This window comes from Aspergillus ambiguus (genome assembly GCF_047715705.1).
Source record: "Aspergillus ambiguus strain CBS 117.58 unplaced genomic scaffold BDV59scaffold_1, whole genome shotgun sequence".
Classification (NCBI taxonomy): domain Eukaryota; kingdom Fungi; phylum Ascomycota; class Eurotiomycetes; order Eurotiales; family Aspergillaceae; genus Aspergillus; species Aspergillus ambiguus.
In genome coordinates, this window is record NW_027395514.1 from 1,016,950 (window position 1) to 1,039,748 (window position 22,799).

At 52.5% G+C, this 22,799-nt stretch overlaps 13 protein-coding genes across 13 annotated transcripts; 7 read left to right on the forward strand and 6 right to left on the reverse strand.

Moving 5' to 3' along the window:
• Nucleotides 1-963: 963 nt before the first annotated feature.
• On the forward strand, nucleotides 964-1,815 carry BDV59DRAFT_166888 (uncharacterized protein). Its single transcript, XM_073687796.1, has 2 exons — nucleotides 964-1,272; nucleotides 1,353-1,815. Exons 1-2 carry the CDS (start codon nucleotides 1,043-1,045, stop codon nucleotides 1,750-1,752), a joined length of 630 nt encoding a protein of 209 aa, XP_073553221.1. The 5' UTR covers nucleotides 964-1,042; the 3' UTR covers nucleotides 1,753-1,815.
• On the reverse strand, nucleotides 1,345-4,901 carry las21 (mannose-ethanolamine phosphotransferase LAS21). Its single transcript, XM_073696443.1, has 7 exons — nucleotides 4,601-4,901; nucleotides 4,504-4,548; nucleotides 4,156-4,444; nucleotides 3,967-4,094; nucleotides 3,543-3,913; nucleotides 2,466-3,476; nucleotides 1,345-2,416 (listed from the first exon to the last, which is right to left on the reverse strand). Exons 1-7 carry the CDS (start codon nucleotides 4,798-4,800, stop codon nucleotides 1,857-1,859), a joined length of 2,604 nt encoding a protein of 867 aa, XP_073553222.1. The 5' UTR covers nucleotides 4,801-4,901; the 3' UTR covers nucleotides 1,345-1,856.
• A 101-nt stretch (nucleotides 4,902-5,002) lies between these two features.
• On the reverse strand, nucleotides 5,003-6,031 carry BDV59DRAFT_166892 (DUF2423 domain-containing protein). Its single transcript, XM_073687797.1, has 3 exons — nucleotides 5,659-6,031; nucleotides 5,553-5,594; nucleotides 5,003-5,500 (listed from the first exon to the last, which is right to left on the reverse strand). Exons 1-3 carry the CDS (start codon nucleotides 5,828-5,830, stop codon nucleotides 5,364-5,366), a joined length of 351 nt encoding a protein of 116 aa, XP_073553223.1. The 5' UTR covers nucleotides 5,831-6,031; the 3' UTR covers nucleotides 5,003-5,363.
• Nucleotides 6,032-6,091: 60 nt separating this feature from the next.
• On the forward strand, nucleotides 6,092-8,621 carry BDV59DRAFT_166894 (Siz/PIAS RING finger protein). The gene is made up of 7 exons (XM_073687798.1): nucleotides 6,092-6,504; nucleotides 6,561-6,788; nucleotides 6,844-6,915; nucleotides 6,970-7,286; nucleotides 7,399-7,504; nucleotides 7,555-7,780; nucleotides 7,830-8,621. Exons 1-7 carry the CDS (start codon nucleotides 6,357-6,359, stop codon nucleotides 8,350-8,352), a joined length of 1,620 nt encoding a protein of 539 aa, XP_073553224.1. The 5' UTR covers nucleotides 6,092-6,356; the 3' UTR covers nucleotides 8,353-8,621.
• Nucleotides 8,622-8,715: 94 nt separating this feature from the next.
• On the forward strand, nucleotides 8,716-10,026 carry BDV59DRAFT_4810 (trafficking protein particle complex subunit). Its single transcript, XM_073696478.1, has 4 exons — nucleotides 8,716-9,123; nucleotides 9,247-9,364; nucleotides 9,417-9,506; nucleotides 9,560-10,026. The coding sequence occupies exons 1-4, from the start codon at nucleotides 8,897-8,899 to the stop codon at nucleotides 9,689-9,691; spliced, it is 567 nt and encodes a 188-aa protein (XP_073553225.1). The 5' UTR covers nucleotides 8,716-8,896; the 3' UTR covers nucleotides 9,692-10,026.
• Nucleotides 10,027-10,172: 146 nt separating this feature from the next.
• BDV59DRAFT_197371 (malate dehydrogenase) lies at nucleotides 10,173-11,517 on the reverse strand (the record flags this gene model as incomplete). Its single annotated transcript, XM_073692905.1, has 7 exons — nucleotides 10,173-10,313; nucleotides 10,373-10,517; nucleotides 10,575-10,659; nucleotides 10,717-11,094; nucleotides 11,156-11,354; nucleotides 11,419-11,450; nucleotides 11,505-11,517. The coding sequence occupies 7 exons, from the start codon at nucleotides 11,515-11,517 to the stop codon at nucleotides 10,173-10,175; spliced, it is 993 nt and encodes a 330-aa protein (XP_073553226.1).
• On the forward strand, nucleotides 11,466-12,297 carry BDV59DRAFT_4770 (uncharacterized protein). Its single transcript, XM_073696467.1, has one exon. It carries the CDS (start codon nucleotides 11,618-11,620, stop codon nucleotides 12,161-12,163), a length of 546 nt encoding a protein of 181 aa, XP_073553227.1. The 5' UTR covers nucleotides 11,466-11,617; the 3' UTR covers nucleotides 12,164-12,297.
• Nucleotides 12,298-12,625: 328 nt separating this feature from the next.
• Nucleotides 12,626-13,442, reverse strand: BDV59DRAFT_197372 (60S ribosomal protein L28; the record flags this gene model as incomplete). Its single annotated transcript, XM_073692906.1, has 5 exons — nucleotides 12,626-12,803; nucleotides 12,878-13,002; nucleotides 13,069-13,092; nucleotides 13,153-13,247; nucleotides 13,397-13,442. The coding sequence occupies 5 exons, from the start codon at nucleotides 13,440-13,442 to the stop codon at nucleotides 12,626-12,628; spliced, it is 468 nt and encodes a 155-aa protein (XP_073553228.1).
• A 1,037-nt stretch (nucleotides 13,443-14,479) lies between these two features.
• BDV59DRAFT_197373 (DUF2015 domain-containing protein) lies at nucleotides 14,480-14,919 on the forward strand (the record flags this gene model as incomplete). Its single annotated transcript, XM_073692907.1, has 2 exons — nucleotides 14,480-14,534; nucleotides 14,600-14,919. The coding sequence occupies 2 exons, from the start codon at nucleotides 14,480-14,482 to the stop codon at nucleotides 14,917-14,919; spliced, it is 375 nt and encodes a 124-aa protein (XP_073553229.1).
• Nucleotides 14,920-15,085: 166 nt separating this feature from the next.
• BDV59DRAFT_4703 (U2 snRNP complex subunit HSH49) lies at nucleotides 15,086-16,659 on the reverse strand. The gene is made up of 3 exons (XM_073696459.1): nucleotides 16,464-16,659; nucleotides 16,033-16,408; nucleotides 15,086-15,973 (listed from the first exon to the last, which is right to left on the reverse strand). Exons 1-3 carry the CDS (start codon nucleotides 16,481-16,483, stop codon nucleotides 15,335-15,337), a joined length of 1,035 nt encoding a protein of 344 aa, XP_073553230.1. The 5' UTR covers nucleotides 16,484-16,659; the 3' UTR covers nucleotides 15,086-15,334.
• A 34-nt stretch (nucleotides 16,660-16,693) lies between these two features.
• Nucleotides 16,694-17,528, forward strand: BDV59DRAFT_166915 (mitochondrial import receptor subunit TOM7). Its single transcript, XM_073687799.1, has 5 exons — nucleotides 16,694-16,883; nucleotides 16,953-16,999; nucleotides 17,056-17,084; nucleotides 17,155-17,191; nucleotides 17,242-17,528. Exons 1-5 carry the CDS (start codon nucleotides 16,857-16,859, stop codon nucleotides 17,261-17,263), a joined length of 162 nt encoding a protein of 53 aa, XP_073553231.1. The 5' UTR covers nucleotides 16,694-16,856; the 3' UTR covers nucleotides 17,264-17,528.
• A 183-nt stretch (nucleotides 17,529-17,711) lies between these two features.
• BDV59DRAFT_4861 (putative mitochondrial folate carrier protein Flx1) lies at nucleotides 17,712-18,882 on the forward strand. The gene is made up of 2 exons (XM_073696485.1): nucleotides 17,712-17,919; nucleotides 17,989-18,882. The coding sequence occupies exons 1-2, from the start codon at nucleotides 17,802-17,804 to the stop codon at nucleotides 18,771-18,773; spliced, it is 903 nt and encodes a 300-aa protein (XP_073553232.1). The 5' UTR covers nucleotides 17,712-17,801; the 3' UTR covers nucleotides 18,774-18,882.
• On the reverse strand, nucleotides 18,347-21,190 carry BDV59DRAFT_166917 (C2H2-type zinc finger protein). The gene is made up of 5 exons (XM_073687800.1): nucleotides 20,686-21,190; nucleotides 19,766-20,631; nucleotides 19,653-19,706; nucleotides 19,420-19,593; nucleotides 18,347-19,362 (listed from the first exon to the last, which is right to left on the reverse strand). The coding sequence occupies exons 2-5, from the start codon at nucleotides 20,534-20,536 to the stop codon at nucleotides 19,039-19,041; spliced, it is 1,323 nt and encodes a 440-aa protein (XP_073553233.1). The 5' UTR covers nucleotides 20,537-20,631; nucleotides 20,686-21,190; the 3' UTR covers nucleotides 18,347-19,038.
• Between the last annotated feature and the right edge of the window lie 1,609 nt (nucleotides 21,191-22,799).

Sequence of the window (22,799 nt, forward strand, 5' to 3'; positions counted from 1 at the left end):
ATGCAAGCCACCACCAGCATCATGATTTAACCGACTTCTGATGTCGGGTCTTCGTATTGCATCGTTCTGTGCACGTCCATGTTTTACGTATTAATTCTATGTACGGTTTTTGGGATAAGGATGGTACTTGCTGTATCATTGCATCAAACAGACTAGCCCTGGATGGATTAGTCACGGCAATTATGTCTACCATCCCGCTCCGGGATTCTGGTTATCAAGGATCTATAATATAATTGCCTGGCCTGAAGTTCTAAGGCCCTGGTAAATAACAACATATAATTAATTCAAAATGAGAAGACTATGAGAATTCCCTAGGTCCTAATCATATGTCTACTTTCGGTACGCTTGATAGCCTTTGTCTCCTCTACTCTAATTAAAAAGAGCTGATGGAGGCAGAGGAGGCATACTGGCGAGCACTGGCTGGCAAGTAAAAAAGACCTTGAGCAAATCACAGTAAGACCCGGCGACTTGCCGAGAGGTTGACTGCCCTTAGCATTGCAAATGTATAGGAGAGAGGTGTAGTACTCCCCAACAAGGGGACAATAGCTCTACTTCAATGTATTAGTGGTGAGCTCAGTCCACAGCTTCCCCATGTTCCGCATATGAGGCAATTTCGATAGTACGTACTAACCATTCGCAAAATATCGTACAAATGATTCCTTTTATATATTTTAATGATCATCCACTATATTAAAGGCGGTTAGTCTACCTAAGGAGATTTGCTTGGGCGATATATGGTATTGTTGAAATACCAGTCTCAATTGCTTGATCAGTAAGGTTGTGCCGCGACTGAAACATTATTCTAGAAGTCTACCTACCGTACCTTGGTAAGAGTAATATGGTGCGTGGGCGAAAGCAGGTGTGGATGTATATCTTAGTAAGCACTTCCGGAACTCAAAGGCCTCACGTGCTCCCTCTAAAGTGGCGGGTACCTTAACTACTATTCCATTCAACAAGGTAAAAGTCAAACCAGAATGCTCAACTTATATGACACAGTCTCTCCAGCCACAATAAGTCTCATCGAAGTTTTTAAACAACCAGAATGGACACGGACAAAATTATTCGTGTACATTCTATGCTCCACTTGATCTTCCATCGGAATAAAAATCAGCATGGAGGTTCGAAATGGTGGAAGTGGCTTTCCATGTTGAAACGCACCACGTTAAGACTCGCAGAATCTCTCCAAGACGGATCGCCAAATAGCAAGACTGCGCCGTCTGCTGACGTGTATAGAAAGCACCTAGCCACCCATGTCGTACCAGGATGTTACTTGTAAGTTCAAGCTTGCTGTTACCGTCCGGGTGACAACCTGATTTATTTATCGGTTCAGATCGGGGCTGATTCCTTCACAGGGCATTCTCGACCGTTGTGGCGGACGGTCAGTTTTCTACCCTAGGCGTAGTCCTGTTAGCCACGTTGGCTAGACTATCTAAGGCGGCTGGGATTGATAAGGAGCTGAAAGCCCTGGGCCGAGCGAATGCGGTTGGTAAGGGCCAGTCCTATGAGACGTTGACGCCGACACCGACGCCGAAGACCGAGGATGTTGGGGAGGTTCTCGAACGTGATTTGGACGCTCCAACGGCCACGGGTTCCGCCGAAATGCAAGCTTCCCGAAAGAAGAGCTCGACGGTTTTGCCTGAAAGCCGCTCAAAGGAGAAGAAAATGAAACCGAGCGTTGAAGAGAAAAAGTCGAAAAAGAAGAGCAAAAGAAAGAAGGACGCCATTGATGATCTTTTCGCGGGCCTCTTATGATAAGAAAATGAGGCATTTCTTTTGCATTAACGACCATGTAACGTATAGATACAACCTCTATGTACTTTCTATTATTTCTATGTACATGTCTAATACAGAAGCAGCTACTCATTGCTCAGAAGGATGAAGCATGTTTCCCCCAGTGTGTTCACAAGCAGATGGTTTATAACAGCCCATGCTATGGTGTAAAGGAACTTGGGCGAGAACACCGTCCAGATAAACAGGTGTGTCCTTAATATGGTGCAGGCAGCCATGACCGCGGCCAACGTAGACGTCACATGAAACGTGAGAACCGCTAAATGAGCATGTCTCTCATCCGTCGATGACTTTGACCGAAGGAGTTGGCTTGCGGATACCCACCAGATCGGGCCCGCCCAGTTGCTGATGTAAGTAAGAATGCCAACAAACACGACGCTGTAGCTTCCAATTCCGTTATAGGCATTAGAAAGGTCGACGGAGGAGATCGAGTTTGACCCGCCAAAGGCAAAGAAAGTCATATACTGGAACAACAGCGAGGTGATCGCTTGTTCCACGAGTGTCATGTCCATGGAGGCAAGAATATCGGCCTGAAACCTGAATATGAGAAACAGAGGGATATTTGTAGCTCGTGACTGATTCATTAGCAGAAGTGTAAGAGCCTCATGGAAAATCGTATTTCGCATTCCTATTCTTCGTCAGTAAAGAGCCAAATGTCATAAGCTTAGAGCTCTCACCTTCTGCTCCATGTGACGGAGTTTTGGACCGGCTCCGCCAGCCCGTAGGGAACATGACAAGGGCCAATATTCCAAGCAGGACTACGCGGGCATGCCAAACTAGAGATAGCCAGCCAGCGATCTTTGACACGGGCCCTGCAAAAGAGCTATCAAGAAGTTCGGGAGAGTCAGATAGTGCAAAGACAAATTTGAAGAGTAAAGCTGCCATTGTCACAGATAGCGTGACAAGGTGCCAGACGATTGATCTCGGACGATGGGAGACAAGACGTATATATCTATCGGCGTATGTGATGGCGATCAAGGCCCACAACATGTATTGGTGGGAAGGGAAGAAGGACCCGGCGATGTCCGGTTCCGCGGAGAACTTTTGGCCTGTTTGGTTCCAACGTCTCAGGATTCGATGAGAGGCCGCAAGTCCGATTGAGGCAAGTGTCGAAGGCAGTACTCTGGGGGTCGAATGGTTTTTGTCTGACGTTCGGTTTTGGTAGTTGTAACCGAACGACCTGCTATGGAGGTAGAAAACCCATGCAGTAAACAACCAATACCAAAATTGCTGCTCTTCCTCCACATAGCTACTTGCAAACATTATGCAACTGTAGCCAAGGATGCTCGACAGGAAGAATATTCCTGGGTATTTTGTCTTGCAAATTGCCCTATATGTGGCAGGGAAGGACAGAGAAACCGCGAGAACCGTTACCACCATGCCAAAATATAAGCTTCCCAGATTATAATTGCTAGCTGCGCTGCTCATAAGCGTCTGGGCACGCTTCATGAACGTCAAGAGGCATGTCTCAAGGTCAGAAGTCAACTCCGAGCTAGTCGAATTATCAACTCCACTAAGCTCAAGGATTTGTAACCAAGCGCACAGGACAGCGTCAACGCCGCTAGAGAGCTCGGATTTACAGATGGCAGGCATAGGCTGAGATTCGAAGTTATAACCTGGAAACGCTTCTTTCACAGTCCCCAATAATTGTCTGGAGTTTTGCCAAAGCATGTTGATGCGGTCGGGGGCTGTTCATGGGAATTAATTAGTGAACAAGCTGATAGTAGCTACTAATAGACAGATGAGAAACTCACATTGTTCCCACATCGGGAGTAACTCTGGTATAAAGACTCCCAGGCTATTCAAAGGGACTGGGAGACCCAGAAGCCCAGACAATGTTGGTGTAAGATCAGATTGTTCAACAGTATGGTAATATTGCAGCTCACTGTAGGCTTCAACTGGACTCTTATTTCGAAACCCTTTGTTCTGGAATTTGGGCGAAATGAAGAGCAAGGCAGGGGATGTCTCACCAACGGAGGAACCGCCGTGGTTACCTGCATCGTTCATGCCATGATCACCGCATAGGACGAACAGCGTGGATCCAAGGTGCTCTTCTCGTTGCATGGCGGTGTATACCATCTCGACAATGGAATCCATTTCTTCTTGCTTCCCCATCATGTATGGACTAAATCTATCAGACCACCGCTGAGGACTTTTGCAATACGCAGGAAGTCTTACCTTCTCGGGCCAGATTTATGTCCAATATGATCCAAGCCCAGATAATGCATGATGAGGGCAGACCAGTCGCTCTGCACAAGCTCGTCAGGAACATGACGGGTCACGTTGTTGTCTACTTCAGTAAAATCCTGTCCAGGGCTGCTTAGATGAAAGATTCACGGTGACGTTATAGTTTGTGCGGGCACTAACCGACACGAAGAAGCTCGTAGTGCCATCAAATCTTCCAAACATGCCTGGGAACAGTTTGAGCCAGGTATCGTCCCCGTACATGACGAGCTGGTCTCCCCTCGCCTTCAGCTGTGCCAGCCATGTATCTTGGAAGGCAAGAGTCGACGAGGTATCAGACTCTGCAATGTTCAGTATCACGTCAAGAAATGACGGAACGGAACCAGTTGTGATGGCCTTGAGCCGAGGCATTGTCACTGTTGGTGAGCTGGCATAGGCAGTGAATGGGACAGCTGCGCCAGAGCGAATTAAGCTGTTTGGACGGTATTAGGAGAGCTGGTGGTAAATAACAAAGCAACAGATTGAACTTACCTCTGGGTGAAAGAGAAGCCGGAGTCATTGGAATAAACAAAATCACTAGTATTGGTTCAGCGCCGCGTACAACATCAAAATCTGGGGATCGTCATACCTCCGCAGGGCATCAATCACCATGAACACCACCTTGTCAAAGACGCCTGGCGGCGCAGCAAGCCCACCATCATCTTCAAAGGTTGCTAGTCCCGGTATCAACGGCTTATAGGGAAAGAATCCTGAAGCAAAGATGAGGACAGCTATAGGTACCAGAATGTTGGCGATTGAAATTGCCCAACATCCTGATATAACAGGCATTGTGCTCTAAACTGGGCAAAAGCCGGCAGATAAGAGCAATGTCACCGTACCAGGAATTAGATGTCACCACGTTTATCATCCCATACGAGACGATATCTCCGATCCATCATCGTTGTCCATCCAAGGGGCACGGCGGAAACACTATGTTTACGTAAGGATATCTATTCACCGCCTTCTATTTACGGAAGAAATGAGGGAACTACTGGGCGATACAAGCAAGATCTATACAAGGTAGCAATTGATGAGACGAGCAGTGTCAGGGAAATCTGTCCATCCCATTGAAACGATAATACCAACTATGCTCTTCCATATCCCAGGTCCACTGGTTGGAAAGTAATCGTATTCTTTCGCACCGGGATCAACGCCGGTCTTAGGACTGGGCCAAATGTCTTAATAGTCTGTTGAGGTATCATGAAAGGCTTCTTTCTCAATTCGAAGCATGGCTGAAATTTGAAGAAATCAAACACCTTCGCACCTTTTAATCCAACTCCAAACACCTTATGTCTTATGTTCGAACTTTTGTTTTCAAGGAACCCAATATACAACGGCCTGTGAGCCCGTGCTCATCTTCTCTTAGAACCCTTCTTGGGCTTCGTTTGGAAAACAATGGACGAGCGGTTCTTTCTGTTGCTGTGGCGTTTATGGATGCGGCCGGACTTTCGCGAATGGCTCTGGGAGGATCCTTTGTCGATATCCATGTCTGCACATCGGGTTAGCCGTAGAATTCGAAGATAGATCGAGAATCGACCGACCTTCATTGGATTCCGCTGCCTTCGATTGTTCTTCTTGATGGCCTGCGATGGGGAAAATATTGTAAGCCTCCCCTTCACCAGACAAACTGGTAGAAGAGATACGCACCTGACTCCACTTCGTCTGGTTTTTCCTCCGCAGCGGGCTTTGGCTGAGACGCAAGCTCTAAGAGCTTTGCTGAGAGTCGTTCGGTTCGTGCATCCACCACAGGTCCAAAGACGGTGGCACGCAGTTTGGCCTTGTTGCGCTTCTGCACACTGGCGCGGACGCTCTTCGCCATGTTTTCGTTCGTGCTGAGCGTAGACTGAAGGAAACACGAGAGGTGGAGGGATCACTGCGATAATATCTGAGAACAAATTGATTTATATTAATAAAAGCCGGGATGTGCAGGAAAGAGTGTGGATTAGAGACTGGAAAGGACGATAGTAGTCTTTTTTTTTTTTCGGTAGCCGCTGCTTCGCCTTCGGGAAAGAAAATCGACGGGCGGGCGATCGATCTTATGTCATCATATCGACGACGACCTGCCTTCTCACCTCCGCGACGTCGCCGGTCTGGGGGGGTTCAATCGCCGGACAGCCTGAGCCGCAGACTTTGGTTTTCGTGTCTGGGAATCTCCTGAGACCGATAATCTGGAATCTCACTTCATGTCCTTCTCCCGTCCCATCTTCACTCACAACACCCGCCGGATTGAAATGTCTTTGGATAGAGTTGCCGCACATCGCATCTTTGGCCTGAATTACACCTCCTGAGGCCTTTTCTTGGATGCCATCCTACACTTCTTCCGGCGTCCCCGTACCCTTCTGAATATGGCCTCCACCGTCAACCAATCCGAGCTCCACAGTGTGGTAGCCTTGGTGAAAACACTGACGAATGCGCAACTCAAGGACATCTTGAGAAATGAGGGGCTAGCTGTGTCCGGCGTGAAAGCTTCGCTGCAGCTTCGGATTATTGACTGTATGTCCTCTATACTTCATCTGCGAGTGCTGGAACTTGACGGCTAATGTTTCGAGATCTCTTAGTTATCGAGAGACTCCACCAAGGCGGACAAACAGATCGATATGACAATCTGAGAAGGTCCATTTATCTCATCGCAAATCGGCCACTACCGGGCCCCTCGACCCCAACACAATCCTTATCTAGCCCTCAGTATCTTCCAACGTCGAGCACTCATCATATGCACCCCCAGCATCGGCCGTCCCCGATGGGCATCCCAATGTCTTCGCAAGGAATCACACCACGTACGTCTGGAACGCCCCCTTTGCCTACGATGCTAGGAGTAACACATGTACGCAGGTCGTGTGAGCTTCAAAGAGAGCCCTTTCTACACTATACTAAGACCGCTTACTCCGACGGTGGAATGCAAAGGTGAGGCAGCGTATCGCTACGCCAAGCTGATAACATGGCGCTAACTCGAGGCAGTGCGTGAACAAACAAGGGACAGCGTGGAGCTTAAAGTTGTATTTGATCAGGACACTGCGATGCAGATGCAGACGGACCCTCAGCTTCTTGTGATGGTCTATTGCGCCGCAGACAATGGGTTGAACCATTTTACCAACTCCGATGTCGCTTTTCCGCATCAGGTTGAACTCAAAGTCAATATGGATGAAGTCAAGACGAACCTCAGGGGGTTGAAAAATAAACCTGGGACGACAAGACCGGCGGATGTCACCAGATATATTCGCAAGAAGCCTGGATATCCAAACCATATTGTCTTGACTTATGCTTTAACTCAGAAGGTAGGTGGCAAGCAGACAGCTTAGCTGTGTCATTCCTTGAATTACGGGTCCTCGTACAGTTGAGGGTTATTCTACGCCTTATTTGTGGGCCTGAAGCTGATGTCGCTAATAGCGGTTTTTCGTCGTGGCGAATCTTGTCCGCCAACATCCCGTGCGGGAACTCGTGACTGAACTGAAGACGCGGAATGTCATAACGAAAGAACAGGTCATTCAAGAGAGTATGCCATCTCAGCATCCAGCTCAATACCAGACCGCTAATGATTCCCAGTGAAAAGCAGGGCGGATGACTCGGATATAGTGGCCACATCCAGCGTGATGTCTCTGAAGTGTCCTATATCCGCCTGTCGAATCGAAGTCCCATGTCGGTCGGCGATATGCACGCATAATCGCTGCTTCGATGCCTCCTCATTTCTCCAATTACAAGAGCAAGCGCCGACCTGGTCTTGCCCTGTATGCTCGAAGTCGACGAGTTTTGAGTCGTTACAGATCGACCAGTAAGTCTCCTACCTTCAGACAAATTTCAGGACTCCTCTGACGGCGCAGGTACGTTGACAACATACTTAAATCGACACCATCAGATGTAGAACAAGTGATGATAGAGCCCGATGGAAGATGGTCCACTATCAAAGCAGACGAAGACAATGGCGGCGGCGGCGGCGCCGGTGGTGTTACTCCCGCGTCCGAGGATGATGACCTAGTTGAAATACAAGAGCCGGGGACAACACCGATCAAGCAAGAGTCTTTCTCCACTCCGAGCTTGATGGTGCAGCGCACGCCCGCCCAGTCCCGAGAACCTTCCACAACGTCTTCCGCTGCTCGTATGTCAACGAACAAGCGCCCAGCGTCTCAGGTTATCGACCTGACGGGGAGTGACGAAGACGACGACGACGACTTACCTGTGCGGCCGGCCAAACGCCCGGCACTAAACGCATCAAACCGCCCAATCTACCGGCCGGAATTCCGCGCCTCGTACAGCTCGAACGGTCTTGCGAATGGGAGATCCATGCCCTTCACGGGTCAGAACGGGTCAGCTTCGCCGGGTCTCAACGGTGGCTACGAGGCATGATACATCACTCTCCAAGCATATTTTTTTTACGGCGGGGAGTCATGGTGCATTGGGGGTCATTCTTCTTTCGATATCAATCGCATATCCCTCGACCTGCGGGATAGGGTCAGCGTACTGTATTAGCTTACTTCTTGTCTATCTTGGGTCAATATGGAAGCCAGTCCAGGGAACTCAGTACTTTCTATTCTCCACCCAGAAATTAAAGGTTATCATTGTGCACATTGTACATCGTACAGAGTAAATTCGTTCGTAGGTATCAATTGAAGGTGTGCTGGGTTTGGTGGGGCTGGAGCGGGAGAGAGTCACTCCCTCCCTCACTGTTTATCGGTTATCGGAGGGAACTCACCAGTCAGCCCCTGGTAACTACACCCAACAACCAACGACCTCTTTCCAGGCTACCCAACACCCAGACCATGACATCTATGCGCTATCACCAATAACTCCCTCCGTCCTCCAATTCTCCCCCGACCACAGAATCACCGCTGCGCCCGCTCACCCTATTCTCTCTTCCCCGGGAAAACCCACCATCACCGGTCACGATACCATGTCGTTCGACGCCCCCAGCTCCCCATTCAACGCCGACCCGCACGCGCGCTTCCTCAACGCCTCATGTCTTGACTTCCTGTTAATAGAACTGGTCCCGATGGCCGAGCGCATCGCAAAAGAACTCTCCAACGAGGAACACCGCCTGGAGGACGACGAGTTGCGCGAAACGACGTTCTTCCGGTTGGAGACTCTGGGGTACCGAGTCGGCCAGGGACTTGCGGAGCGGTAAAGGCCCTTTTTCCTGTGCCCCTTTCTATATACATACACATGATGTATATGTTACGGTCGACGGAACCCAGTTGCAGTTAACTCCTACGGTGGCTAACCAAGGCTCGTTTTGTTTTGTAGCTTCTCCCGAGACCGCCCTCGATTTACGGACAACCTCGACGTCATCAAGTTCCTGTGCAAAGATCTCTGGACGGTGCTGTTCCGGAAGCAGATTGATAATCTGAAGACGAATCATCGGGTAAGCGGGCATGGACGGGCTGTGGTTATGCCATGTGCTAATGGATGTCAAGGGAGTCTACGTGCTGACGGACAATTCCTTCCGGCCCTTCGCTAGGATGAGCATGTCTGTTCGCAGTGAAGCCGTGTCGATGGCTCAGGCGGTAAGGGGAATCGCTCCATCTCCTCGTCACGACGTGGGACTAATTCTCGCCAGTATCTGTGGTTCCCGTGCGGTGTCATCCGCGGGGCGCTCGCCAACCTCGGTATCAGTACGGCTGTACAGGCGGAAACGACGGAGCTTCCGGGGGCGACCTTCCAGATCAAGACCCTTCAACCTAAGCCGTGAGCGGGCGCGATGGTATCGATTTGTTCACCAGCTGCACATCGGCATGACGGCCCCGGTGGGCTTGAGAGCTGGACTCTATGCTCGCGGGCCGAGAGTCGAACGGGCGTTCGGGCGTTTCCTGAAGTAAGGAACATGGCCTCTTACACTCATGATCCCGGCAGATCTGCTACGAAGACGCCTTTCTTCCGCACGGATGGGGAGTGAATATTTATTTTCATTTCTGCATGTCTCTTAGGCGAACCTAACCTATCCCACAATTCTAACGGAAACGATCCATTGCAACGTTCACTCATTCGTCTTCATAAAATCTCTCATGCTTCAAAGCCTATCTCTCCGGGATCCAATTGATTAGCGAGGCTCTTTTCCATGTCCTGGATTTTAGAAACCACCGAGGGGGATCCTAGCGGTGGGTCCGAAGGTGCAGCACAAGTCACCGGTTGATGGGTGACAAGCCTGTAACTGGAGGTACGGGGGTGGGCGTTTACTTTGGAGGAGGGTTCTTAATGAATTCAATGCCCTTTTCGATGTTGCCCTTAAGACCCTCAGTGCAGGTGGCGATAAGCTTCTTCTCCTGTTCGGTGACACCGTCGAGGATGTTGATGGCCTTCTGGGCACCGTCGGTCTGTATGATAGGATTAGACTTCTGTGATAATCTGAAGACTTGCAGTGGGATCAACTTACACCGAGGGCGACGAGGGTAGAGAAGAACTCGACACCAGTAGCCTTGGCGATTTCCTCGCCACCAGGGACACCGGGCAGGTACACGAAGGTGGGCTCGACAATGTCGGCCTGGCCCTTGGAGGCCTTGATCACGCTCTCAGCGAATCTAAAGGTGTGTTAGCACGAAGAGGACGTGCGGTTCTCTTGTTATGATGGGTCAGACCTGAAACCGGCGTAGGCCATGGAGAGGGTGGCGGAACCAGCGCCATCCTTGGCCTTGACAACCTCGTCACCACCGAACTGGACGCCTGGAAGACTGTTAGCCGGAGTGAAAGTGTGGGGGGAATGATATCAGGAAGACGCACGCTTGACGAGGGCCTCGTATCTGTCGGCGGGGATCTGGAAGGCGGGGGTAGCCTTGCTGAAGAGGGGAACGATAGTCTCGCCGGAGTGACCACCAACAACGGGGATCTTGACGGAGGCCGGGTTCTTCTGGCCGGAGAACTCCTGGGTGAAGGTCTCGGCGCGGACAACATCGAGGGTGGTCACACCGAAGAGACGCTTAGGGTCAAAGACGCCAGCGGCTTTGAGGACCTCAGCGGCAATAGGGACGGTAGAGTTGACGGGGTTGGAGATGATGAGGACGAAGGCCTTGGGGCAGTGCTCGGCAATGCCCTTGACAAGGTCACGGACAATGCTGGCGTTGACCTTGAAGAGGTCATCACGAGTCATACCGGGCTTGCCTGGCAGGATGTTAGAGGGGTCCCGAGGGGCCAGAGAGGCTAAAGGAATCGAAGAGCATACGGGGAATGCCGGCGGGGATGACAACGACGTCAGTGCCGGTGAGGGCGTTCTTCAGGCCGTCATCCTTGGGGAGGAAACCGGAGATCTTCGCAACGGAGGAAATGTGAGACAGATCGGCGGCAACACCGGGGGTGTTGACGACATCGTAGAGAGCGAGCTCGTCGACCAGGGGGCAGGCCTTGAGGAGAAGGGAGAGGGGCTGGAGGTGGGGGCGAGATGTCAGTCAAGGATGAAACGGGAGGTTCAGGAGGATTATTGCGAACCTGGCCAATGCCGCCAGAGGCTCCGAGAACAGCTAATGGAATGATTAGTCCGGTGTTAGGCAAAGGAGAGGGAGAGGTTGACTCACCAGCCTTAACCATGATGTATGTTTGGGAAGAGGACGGGGATTAGATAGCTGTACCAACGAGGGTCAATTAACTGCGGGAAGCTGAGAGAAGTGTAACGGAGGGTTTGAAACGAATGCAGGAGAGAAGGATGGTGGTTGAGAGATGGAATGAGGTGGAAACAGGAGAGTTGGCATGGAGGGGTTCCCCGGTGAGGGGTAGAGGGGCCAACCAGACTATGACCGTAGGACAGCCCGGTGAAGGAGTGGAGGACCGTGGGAGCGGGAGGGACTTACTCGAAGAGGTTTGGAGAGAAGGGAGATCAACAGGGAGAGATATGGAGTGGAGGGAGGGAAGAGGAGGAAGAGAAGGAATATATATAGACGGAACTGGCAGCGGTTGTGATCACATGTGGAGGAGGATCGTGGTTGCTCTGGCGGGTGCAGGTGGTGGTTTCCCGGGGTATCGTACGGTACCTGCTTACCACCAGGGACGCAGTCGGGAACTGCATTCAGGCGGTATTACCGTTACTCCTCTTTCCAGATGCCTGAACGGAGTACTGCGTACCTACACTGGAGAGATGCCTCAGAGGGAAAAACACTCCATCTCCTCCCTCCCACTGGCTTCCCCCGGATTCCGGCAGTTTTCGTCTGGCCTGGGAACCTCCTCCCCCGAGGAATGACCCGAATTGGTCCATTGACCCATCCTACGTTCGGAAAAAGGCGGGTGTTGATCTGGATGGCGGCAAAACGGGAGCAGACGTGACGTTCTACGTGAGATTGTCGGCCCGACAGACGGCTGTAGAGCGTCCCCTTGGCCGGAACATGTGCCTTTCCTCCTTACCACCATGATGATTCTTTTTCCGTTACCGACCCCCATATCGTACGTCAAAATGCCTACCTAGAGTTCGGTCTGCACCACTCTTCGGTCTTCCTTATTTTCTTTCTTGCATGGGAATGAAATTCGTCCTGGGTTTATTTTTGGATGGCCTGGCGGGAACCACAATGTATTTTCCCGGTAGCAAACATATTGCTAGATTACAACGGACGCTTCCGCCCTTGACCAGCATGGCGCTTTTTATGCTCGCTGCGCCCATTCCTTGCGATCAATGTCTTCTCTCCATCCCAAAACTCCTTCCTGGCATTTACTCCGAGTCCTTCTCCGCGGCCTTGCGGGCCTGGGCACCACGGAGCTTCGGGGCGGGAGCGTCCTTCTTGGCCTTCTGGGAGCGACGGACGGCGCTCACACGAGCAACAGCGTCCTCACGGAGATCAGCACGGTAGCCGTTCTTAGCGGTCCGGTCGGCGACACCCTTGTAGACCCTATCGTTGACATCGTCAGCACAAGCCGCTCCGAGTGGCTGACAAAACCCCAGTTGGGGTAGGAGGACACTTACTTGCGGGTGCCAGCGCCGGGGCCGTAGTTCACGGTAACGAAGTTCTTGCCGGGCTGGTTGGGGTTGCCGGGCTTCTTGGTGATGACGGCAACACCACCGTTCTCAGTGGCCTGCACACCGACGGCCTATCATGGCGGGTTAACATAAAAATTTCCCAGGTCGAACGTCCCATTGTCGATGGAAGAAAATACCTTGGTGTTGGCGTATCCAGCGTACTAATCGCGCAAGTCATCGTTAGCTATATCATCCGTGAGGACGGAGCGATCTTGCCGTACCTTGAACGAGTGCTTGTTCTGCAGGTTCAGAGGGTCGCGGGAGAACTGGGAGCCACCACCGCTGTTACGCTTGACCAGATAGGCATTCTGGTTGCCTGTTTTTAAAATATAGAATATTAGCCCCGTTCCATCAACAGAATCGCCCTAGCAGGTTGTGCCGTAATTCAAAACACCACCCTCCTCCGTCGAGATGTATGTCTTTTCTCTGCGGGTCTTGCGAAAACGAAAATCAAGGGCAACATACGGGTGAGCTGCCAGATGAGATCGCTGGAAACGTTCGTGGCGGCCATTGTGACGGTGTGTTTTGGCTGGGAGCGAGGGAAATTGAAGGACAGGTCGGAATCGTCGCACGTCAGGTATATCTTGAAGCCCTGGAGGGTGAATTCAGTGTGTGCCAACGCCAAGAATGGCCAGCCGCCGCTCTCGCTAAGACGTCCGTTTTAGGAATGGATTGGTGCCTGCAACATCAGGCACTAAATGACTCAGCAGTATACCTAACTAACTAATTAGTTAACTAGTCAATTACAGCTTCACCTGTCACTTCTTCAACCATCACCGCTCGAAGTTTGTTCAGGTGTTGATAGAGGACTGGCCTTAATTCAGGAAATTCATGCGTTTGGTGAAAATCCTCTGGTGCTTCGAGGTAAAAAAGTTGAAGTGCTCTGTACACTTGCCAACCGCCATGGAGCTCTATCTCACGCCAGTCCATCCTCTTTCGAACACCCCGGGTATTAGAAGCATCAGATTCCATCTCATGTCATGTATGCAGTAAACTGCATTGGAAGAATGGTCGCTGGGAACTCATACTTGTACTGGGTGGAGAATGAACGGAATAGGCATAGAACCTGGTCCATGAGTCCGCGATCAGTTCAAGTTGTAAAACCAAGAAACTGACACAGCCAATTCATTTCTCAACAGCCTTTCAAATTGTCGGACCCATTATACGCAGTACGGAATACTCGAAATCCAAGTCCCTACCTGGTGGAAATCTACGCCGTCCGCCATACTCGTAAAGTGGATGCCTGCTCACGTGGCTGTGCTGACTACGTCAAGTGGTATCTCAGCCTCCACCACCAGCTTCATTCGTTGCATTCATTGTCTCCCTCTTCCCCAATCCCGATCTAGATGCCCTTGATGCGGCTGGTGGTGGCAGCTCCCTGCCAGACCAGAACATTCCGCCTATCGACCCTATCTTGAAGTCGAGTCCCGAGAATCAGAACCCGGAGCGGTCCGGCAAACCTGGGGAAGCTACCGAGTTACCATCTCGTCATTCACTCACTCAATTCTCATCCTCCAAACGCCCACCTGATCCGATCGACCTTCCACCATGGCGTACTATCTCCTCTCTTTCCTAACGTTCTCTGTATTCATCTGCGGCACCGGTATGCAATTCCCCCCGCGCCCTGATGCACGTCCCAGTATGAGGTCTGACGGATTGGATTCGCAGCGTTATATCTGACCCGCACGCGATGGCTCCCTCTCGTGCCCATTCCGGACTACATCTACCACCGACTTCCGTCCAGCTTCGCGGGCGACGTCGAAGCCGGCCTGACCTCGTCCCAGTTTGACCTCGCCGGGAACATCGCGGACGGGGACACCCGAGCCGGCCTGGACCGGAAGGCAAAGCAGGAGGTGAAGAAGATCATGAAACGGCAGAAGGTCACCTTTGACGAGGCGCGCCGCATCTACACGGAACAGCGTTTCGCCAAAAACAATATCGGTCCTGACGGCCGGCCGAGGGATCCCAAATTCGTGTCCTTCTCATGATCTCCGCTTTGTGCCTATGCCTATGCCTATGCGCGTATCTGTGTTTGCTCGTTCGCTCTTTTCGGTGCCTGGTATTCTCTTTTTGTCTTCTTTTGGCGGGTAAGCGATTTTGCCTTTGGTTTGTGACAGACGTAATCAGATATGCATATACGCTACTATGGATTTGTTCGAAAAGCCTTGTCACTACGACCCGAGGCTAGTACAAATGCCCCATTACCGGGGTAGATCCATGCACATCTACGCAGTACTCTGTAGTCTTCCCCAACACCCAGAAGTCCCACATAACACGCATTAAAGAAATTATATTTGATGGAAATGCTGGCCAGTAACATGTAGTTATCTCGAATCATCACGTCATGCTAAAGTATTCTGCACTATCACGGAAGCACAGCTATCACGCAAAACCACTGCATTCTCATCGCCCCCGGCCATATCCCTGCTGGAATCCAGGCGGCAGCGGAGGCGGAGCGCCTGGAGTGCCCGCAGGAGAGCCAAAACCAGGCGGCGCGAACCCGGGCGGAGGAGCCGCCTGCGGCGGGAAGGGAGCTTGCTGGCCGGCGTTGTTGAATCCAGGCGGGAGGAAGGTCTGCGGACCGCCATATCCAGCCTGAGAAGGGGGAGGCCGTGCGGGGAGGCCCGGGGGAGGATTGGCCAGAGACACGGGCGGAGGAGGCCCCGGGCGGCTCGTTTGTGGAGGGGGTACATTGGGGAAACCGACGTTGGGCGTCGGGGGACCGGTGCTCATGGGTCTCGAGACGTCACCGTTGGCGATGGGGGTTGGGACCATGGGCGTTCCGGGCGCAGAGAACTGAGGAGGCAGCGGTTGGGTGGGAACGCGGACGTTATGCTTGCGGGCCTGCGCGGCCAGCATCCGTTCGGCCTGGTCACCGTGTCGTTCCCCCTTGCCATCTTTCTTGTAGGCGTATTGCACCGAGACTTGCTTGTTCATGAGATATTGACCGTTCATGTTGGCAATGGCAGCATCTGACGACTCGAAGTCCCCGAACGATACGAATCCATAGCCCTTGGATAGGTTGTTATCATCGCGCGCGACCTGTTCCTGGTTAGTGAACTGCGTCCCCGCGGGGAAGAAGGACGGCAGGGTAGGCTTGCCTTTGGTATATTCACTAGGTTTCCGAAGCGACTGAACGTGTCATAGAGCACCTGCTCGGTGACCATAGGGTCGAGGTTTCCAACGAAGAGCTCTGCACCGATCTCCACCGACTTCTGCTTATCGGCCGACGCCTTATTCACCCGGATCGGTTTGCCGTACAGACGAATGCCGTTCATTATCCGCGACGCATACTCCGCATCCTCCTCACTGATAAACTCGACGAACCCATAACCCTGGTGTAACTGCGTGACTCGATCTTTCGGCAGGTGAACATTAACGATGCGCCCAGCCTGAAGCATGAGCTCCCATACCAAGCTATCTGTGACGCGTTCATCGAGGTTTCCAACGTAAACCGTGGCCTCCTTATCCTGCTCCCTGAAACGGTGGTCAGTTTAGGAGGATTCACGTGCCTGCGACAGGGTGTACCTACCAGTGTCTTGCGCCGGACATGATGTCGGCTTAGGAGGTGTGCGTGGGGGACGAGTAAAGACGGGCGATCGCAGGAGAACTGATCAGGTGTGGACAAGTAGAATGATCGGTCACAATTGAGGCAATTCAGTATGGATGAGGGTGGTTCGGAGGAAGGCTGGAGGGGATCGCGGTGTCTGGCGTTGAATGAAGCTCAGTCGGCGGCAGCTTTTTTTAGCGGCGCCGGGAAAACTTTGAGGTTCGTCCTTGTCCGCTCCGCCGTCTCTCCGCCTTGCCGACAACTCTCCCATCCTCACTCTCTTCCCCCCGACTACACACTCCTCTTTCGTTCTCGCCGGTCGTGGTTCCCTTCCTCTTTCACTTTACGCCTATCCAGATCTACAGTCCCGTCAAAATGGTCCAGTTCTCCGAGGAAACCAAGGTTGGAACCCCCGTGCCCGATCCTGAAGATCCCGAATTCAGGACCATACTCACGTCTGTCGCCTGACAGGAGCGCATCTCCAAGGTTATTGACATCTCTCGTGTTGCCATCCACTAGTGAGTGCTCCTTGTGCAGAGTTTCGCCGTTGACTGGGACTAATCATTTCGCGTAGCGGTTACCTGCCTCTGATCGTCTATCTCGGTATGGGACTGTCGCCTGCCAACGACTTCGCTCGATCGGTTGAAGGAACGATTATTGACACGATATCTAGGCTACACCTACAGCGAGCCCCGGCCGACTCTCTTCAGGTACGACGACCGCCGGTCCACTTCTTGGACAACCGCTAATTCGACGCCAGACTGTTCTCTCCTCTTGCGTAAACCTGCGCCAATGAACGCCGAATCCATCGAAGAATTTGACCTACAACCATAGCGTTTGGCTATGATGCATGTCGTTTCCTGGAACCCACGGGTGGCCCTGTGAAAACTTAATGACGGGCTCTGAGAAAGCTCTCCTTGTTATGTCGATGTCTGGGACTTCACATTGACGTTTATGTATTTATAACTGTGTTTTACTACTATATCGAATCCATTTCGAAGGACTGCAGTCCGGGTTGGTGATTTCGCAGGCAGACGAATTATAAACGGGATAGAGTCCTCAGTAGAACGTAATAATGGCCTTGAGGAATCATCAATAAATTCCTTAGCATAATCTAGTTCATTCCCTCCATAGTCACTCATCATCCTCCCAATCAGCCTCATCGTGGCCGGTTTGGGTGTCTTCGGCCCGCCAAGCCATCACATTACGACACTCCGCGGACCAGAAGGGAAAAAAAATGTCTCCGTTCGACACTCACTCACTCACTCACCTCCACCCACACTCCCTCCCACATTCTGACCCTCGCCGAGCTCAAAGTTCATGACGGGTCATGATGGCATCTCGTCATCCTTTGTGGAGACCATAGCGGGATTCACGGCAGGAATTGTCTCTACGCTCTGCCTCCACCCACTGGACCTGATCAAGACCCGACTCCAAGGTGATCCCTCCATTCCTCCCCCCACCCCATATACACATAAATACACATACTAACGCAACCACATCCCAGTCGACCGCTCCTCCGCCTCCCGCGTCGGCAGCACCCTTCGTGTGATCCGCGGAATCCTCCAGCACGAAGGCGGCGTCGCCGCCTTCTACCGAGGCCTGACGCCCAACCTCATCGGTAACTCCTCCAGCTGGGCCTTATACTTCCTCTGCTACGGCAACCTCAAGGACGCGGTGCGCACGCTGCGCGGAACCGCAGCCGGCAGCGGGCTGAGCTCGACGGACTACTTCCTCGCGTCCGGCGGCGCGGGCATGCTGACGTCCATCCTGACGAACCCGATCTGGGTGATCAAGACGCGGATGCTGTCGACGGGGGCGCAGACGCCTGGCGCCTACGCGTCGTTCACCACCGGCGCGCGCCGCATCTACCGCGCAGAGGGCCTGCGGGGCTTCTACCGCGGCCTGCTCCCGTCGCTGTTCGGCGTGAGCCACGGCGCGCTGCAGTTCATGGCGTACGAGCGGCTGAAGCTGCGCCGCTCCGAGATCGCCGCCGGCGCCGCCCTCGGCAACCTCGACTTCTTCGTCCTCTCCAGCCTGTCCAAGATCTTCGCCGGCTGTGTCACCTATCCGTACCAGGTCTTGCGCTCCCGGCTGCAGACTTACGATGCGCATCTGGTGTACCGCGGCGTCGGGGATGCCGTCGCCCAGATCTGGGCGAGGGAGGGCCTCGCCGGGTTCTATAAGGGTTTGGGGACGAATCTGTTCCGCGTGCTGCCCAGCACGTGGGTGACCTTCTTGGTCTATGAGAATACCCGGAAGTATCTGCCTGGGTTGGTTTCCCGTGCATAGCGTAGGTAGAGTAGACTTAATGTGTATTATAATTCGGATTCCTCTTACCTGCTGGTGGGGTCATGCGTAATAACTACGGGTTGTTTCTACCGTGGAGGGGCGCAGTCTTGCGCGTACAGTATCTTCAACGCCTTTGTATGTGCATGCCATCTAAGTAGAAGGGACAGCGGCTAAACAGGGAATGATATAATGCAAGCGAACCTGGTATCGTAAACGGACTGGAGCAACAAAATCAAATAGAACAACCATAAACCCCGAACAGACATCAATGACGCTGTCTATCAAGATAGTAAGCATCGGCATCGTCCTCGTCACTAGAACCGCCAGTGTAAACGGACGAATCCTCGAAGCTCGGCCGCCGCATCTTCTCGCTCGTGGTCGAGGACTGGCGGCTCCCGGATTTGGAGGTGGGCGAGATTCGCCGGTCCTTGCCGCGGCCTTTGATCCCCTTGTTGCTGTTCTTGTAGAGCGTCGCAAAGTACTCCCAGAGCTTGCGGTCGTGCGGGGTCATGGGTTCGTTCTCCGACATCTGAGAGAACTTCAGGGTCAAGTCCTTGAGCGTCGTGGCATGGAACTTGTTCTGGTGGGACTGTCCTCAACGTTAGACGGAATGGCATCGGTAGAACGCTGGTCCGGGATGGCTTACCTTGAGATTACCGAGTTGTGTGAATTGCTTTCCGCAATCATCCAACAAGCAGGTGAACGGCTTCGCATGTTGATGCGTGATCTTATGGGCGCGGACGTTGCCACGTTGGGCAAACCGCTTCTGGCAGATGTCACAGGAAAAGGGCTTTTCTCCGGTATGGCGTCTTTGATGGGTCTGATACACCTGTCAGCCGACATGATCCGTCAATTACGAAAGGAGGACCTGTTTCTTACCTTGAGGTTCCCCAGCTGGGAAAAGCGCTGGCCACACGAGGGCTCTTTGCAGATCTTTAAAAAAAAATCCCCTGTGAGCAAGGTGTTGACAAGGATATGAAGGAGACACTTACAAACGGCTTATCCCCGGTGTGTGCTCTCATGTGAATATCCAGGTGGGTTTTCTGCGCAAAACTCTTCCCACAGTGCGAGAGACTGCAGGTGTACTTGCGCTTCTTTCCAGGCCGCGGGGGCTGTTCTTCCACGACCATGGTGCAGCGAGCGTTTGCGGGGTTCGGCATGCCATAGGGCTGGGGAAAGGCATTGTTCCCGCCGTGGGTTAACTGCTGAAGAGGAGGGAGGGACTGCACGGGAGAGGACTGGGGGCTGGCTTTGGCCTGGATGGCCTTCATAAGGATGTCGACTTCAGTGGAGAATTCGACTTCATTTGCGCAGCAATTCTTTGCGAGGGAGGAGCTGCTGGGCGAGCTGTTTCCGGTCGAGGATGAGGCGTTTGAGCTGAGATCTTCCTTGACCAGGGAGCTCCTGGGAATGCGGCTGACGGCGTTTTTAGCGGGACGGATATCTGGAATCGGCTGCTGGGTTGACGGCGGCTCGGAGGAGAGCCTCATGGGAGGCGAGCTCAACGGTTGATGGCCCGGAACAAAGAACGGCTGGTAGTTTGCGTGGTGGTGATGGTGGTGGTGGTGGCTGTGGTGATTGAGCGCATGGTTGAATCCATAGCTCGGGGAGGAGGATTGGTGGAAGGGCAGTGAGAAGGAGGTGGACGGGTTGGCGTAGAAGGAAAAGTTGTGGTTAAGACTGGAGGTCATCATCCGACGGGGTGCAACAGCTCCCACTCCATGACCGGGGAAATCATACGAGACCGGCTCTACTGCCTCCATCTCGAGGGAGATAGGCCCTGTCGGATGGTGATATCTGGAACAGTCGTACCGTATGAAGGCAGCTTAGAACGAGATATACGGCTGGTGGTTGGCACCTGCGATCACATCAGCGTCTTCGTGAGCAAACAGAGGGACCATCGGGATCTTACGGCTGATCTGAGCTCAGATTGTGAGCAAGCTGAAGGGAAGCGATGAAAAGTGGTGGTGATATAATCGGATTATGGACGCAACAATGAACCCGAGGACGTGGATTCTGCAGAAAGACGAAGATGGGTGTGGAGGGATGTGCCTTCTTTATTTGCTTTTCCTCTTTATAGTAACGGGCGTCTCTTGTCTTTACTTTTTCCTTTCTTCGTGACAGTTCCTCGTTGACCGGGGGGGGAGCGGAGGCAGATGGAAGTATAGATCGCGGGTGATCTAGAACTAGATATACATGCGGATCAATATTATATCTTGCAACCACCACCCACTTCGAGATTATTATTTAAAAAGATTAGCTGAGAAATAAGAAAAGCCCCCCATGCGATCAATTAAACAAATCAATCGAAAATCCTTCTACGGTCCCAGGGCAGTGGAAGCAGCGGGGGAGGACAGCAACAGGGATCCCACGGCTAGTGGGTAGTTTAGCTGAAGACAAAAAAAGGGGCAGAAAACATTTAAAATAAATAATAATCGTATAATAATAATCATCCAAGGGAAAGATCCAATGAGCCGGACTGAAAATCTCATCTTTTCCCAAGGAAATCCTTCCCCCTCTGGGTTAGTTATGACGTTCCCCTCCATGATCCATGCAGATTTTCTCCCGACACTCACTAGGGAACTAAAAAACGAATCCACTGTCTTAATCCAACTAGTTCCACGGTCTAGTCTCATGCGCCCCGAAGTGATTCCTCTGGCGTCTGGTCCAATCGCGGAACTCTCAGCCTTCTTCCGATCGGCCTGGGGACAGGTCCCCGTCATGGACGATGAGGTCAAGAAAACCCTGAGAGGTGGATAGCATTGGACCAGATGCTTCAACAGGCAAGGCAACTTTTTCATGTACAGACTACCTGGTATACGGAGTCCTGGGTCTTGGGGGGGCAAGGACATCCTGCGTACTCCCCCAGTCGTAATCTTCGTCTACCCGCCAGGCAATCCCACATCCTCATCATCTGATCCAACGGAGTGGACCAGGAGGTCAGGGAATTGTCCCTCCCACTGGGACGAAACGATGAATTGACCCCAGCCACCGTGCCCCGCGAGCAAATGGGGATCCAGGCAGCTTGACAATCCCGATCCGTGAACGAGCCTCCCCCGTTGGTCGGGATCACTGGTGAGCTAGTACCTGACTACGACGACGGAAGCATGATATCCTGTGATGAGACAAATGTGACAATGTGAGATATGTCGATCACCCCAAGCAATGACGGGAGGGCATCGCCGGAGATCCTCATTCAACGTCAGTCACCGTGACAGGCCGTGACAGGCCCGCCAGTCGTCAGCATGACGAGGAAGATCTCTGATCTCTTGGAAAATCCTCCTCTGGCTAAAAAGGGAAAAGAAGAAAAAAAAAAAGGTAAAACGTCTGACTGGATCCGGGGGGAAACAGAATAAACGCCGGCCGGCCGTCGCTCTCCCGAAAGCCCATCTGAGTCAGGTCTCGAGCCATTCCACTGCATACGAACTAGCTCCCTGCAGGTGAGTCTTCGGATGCCTAAGATGGAGAGACCAGACAGTGGGGGTATGCGAGTTCGGAGTCGATGGTCAGTCTCAGACTGGTTGCAGTGAGGCTGCAGCAAACAAACCCGACAGGTCCGGTCACGGGCTGAAGCTGAGCTGAGCTGAACGAATAATCTCGTACTTTAAGGAGGGGGGGGGAAGGACCAAAATAGGGGTGGGGGAGATCATGAGGCCTACGATGTACCAGTGTACGCCGTATATCGGACGTCCTTTTCACATCCACCGTCCGTCTGCGGAGTCTCCCTAAACTCGCACCTGTCAAGCTTGGGACGAGAGGAGGTACTTTTTTTTTTCTCCAGGGTTCGGCGGCAGAGCGACAAACAGACAAACAGACCAGGTGAAGCGCCGATCAAATAGTGTCAATGGCGTCGGTCTGATTGGAGCGACGTCTCTCCACTCGTTGGCGTGGACCTGCAGTGGTCGGTGGATGCCTTCTTTTCTTTTTTGGGCTTTCTTCGCAGCAGCCGCGACTGGCGACAAATGTTTAACTCGTCCAGGATCCATGCAGGTGGGCTCTACCGATCGAACCCGTATTGCATACGTA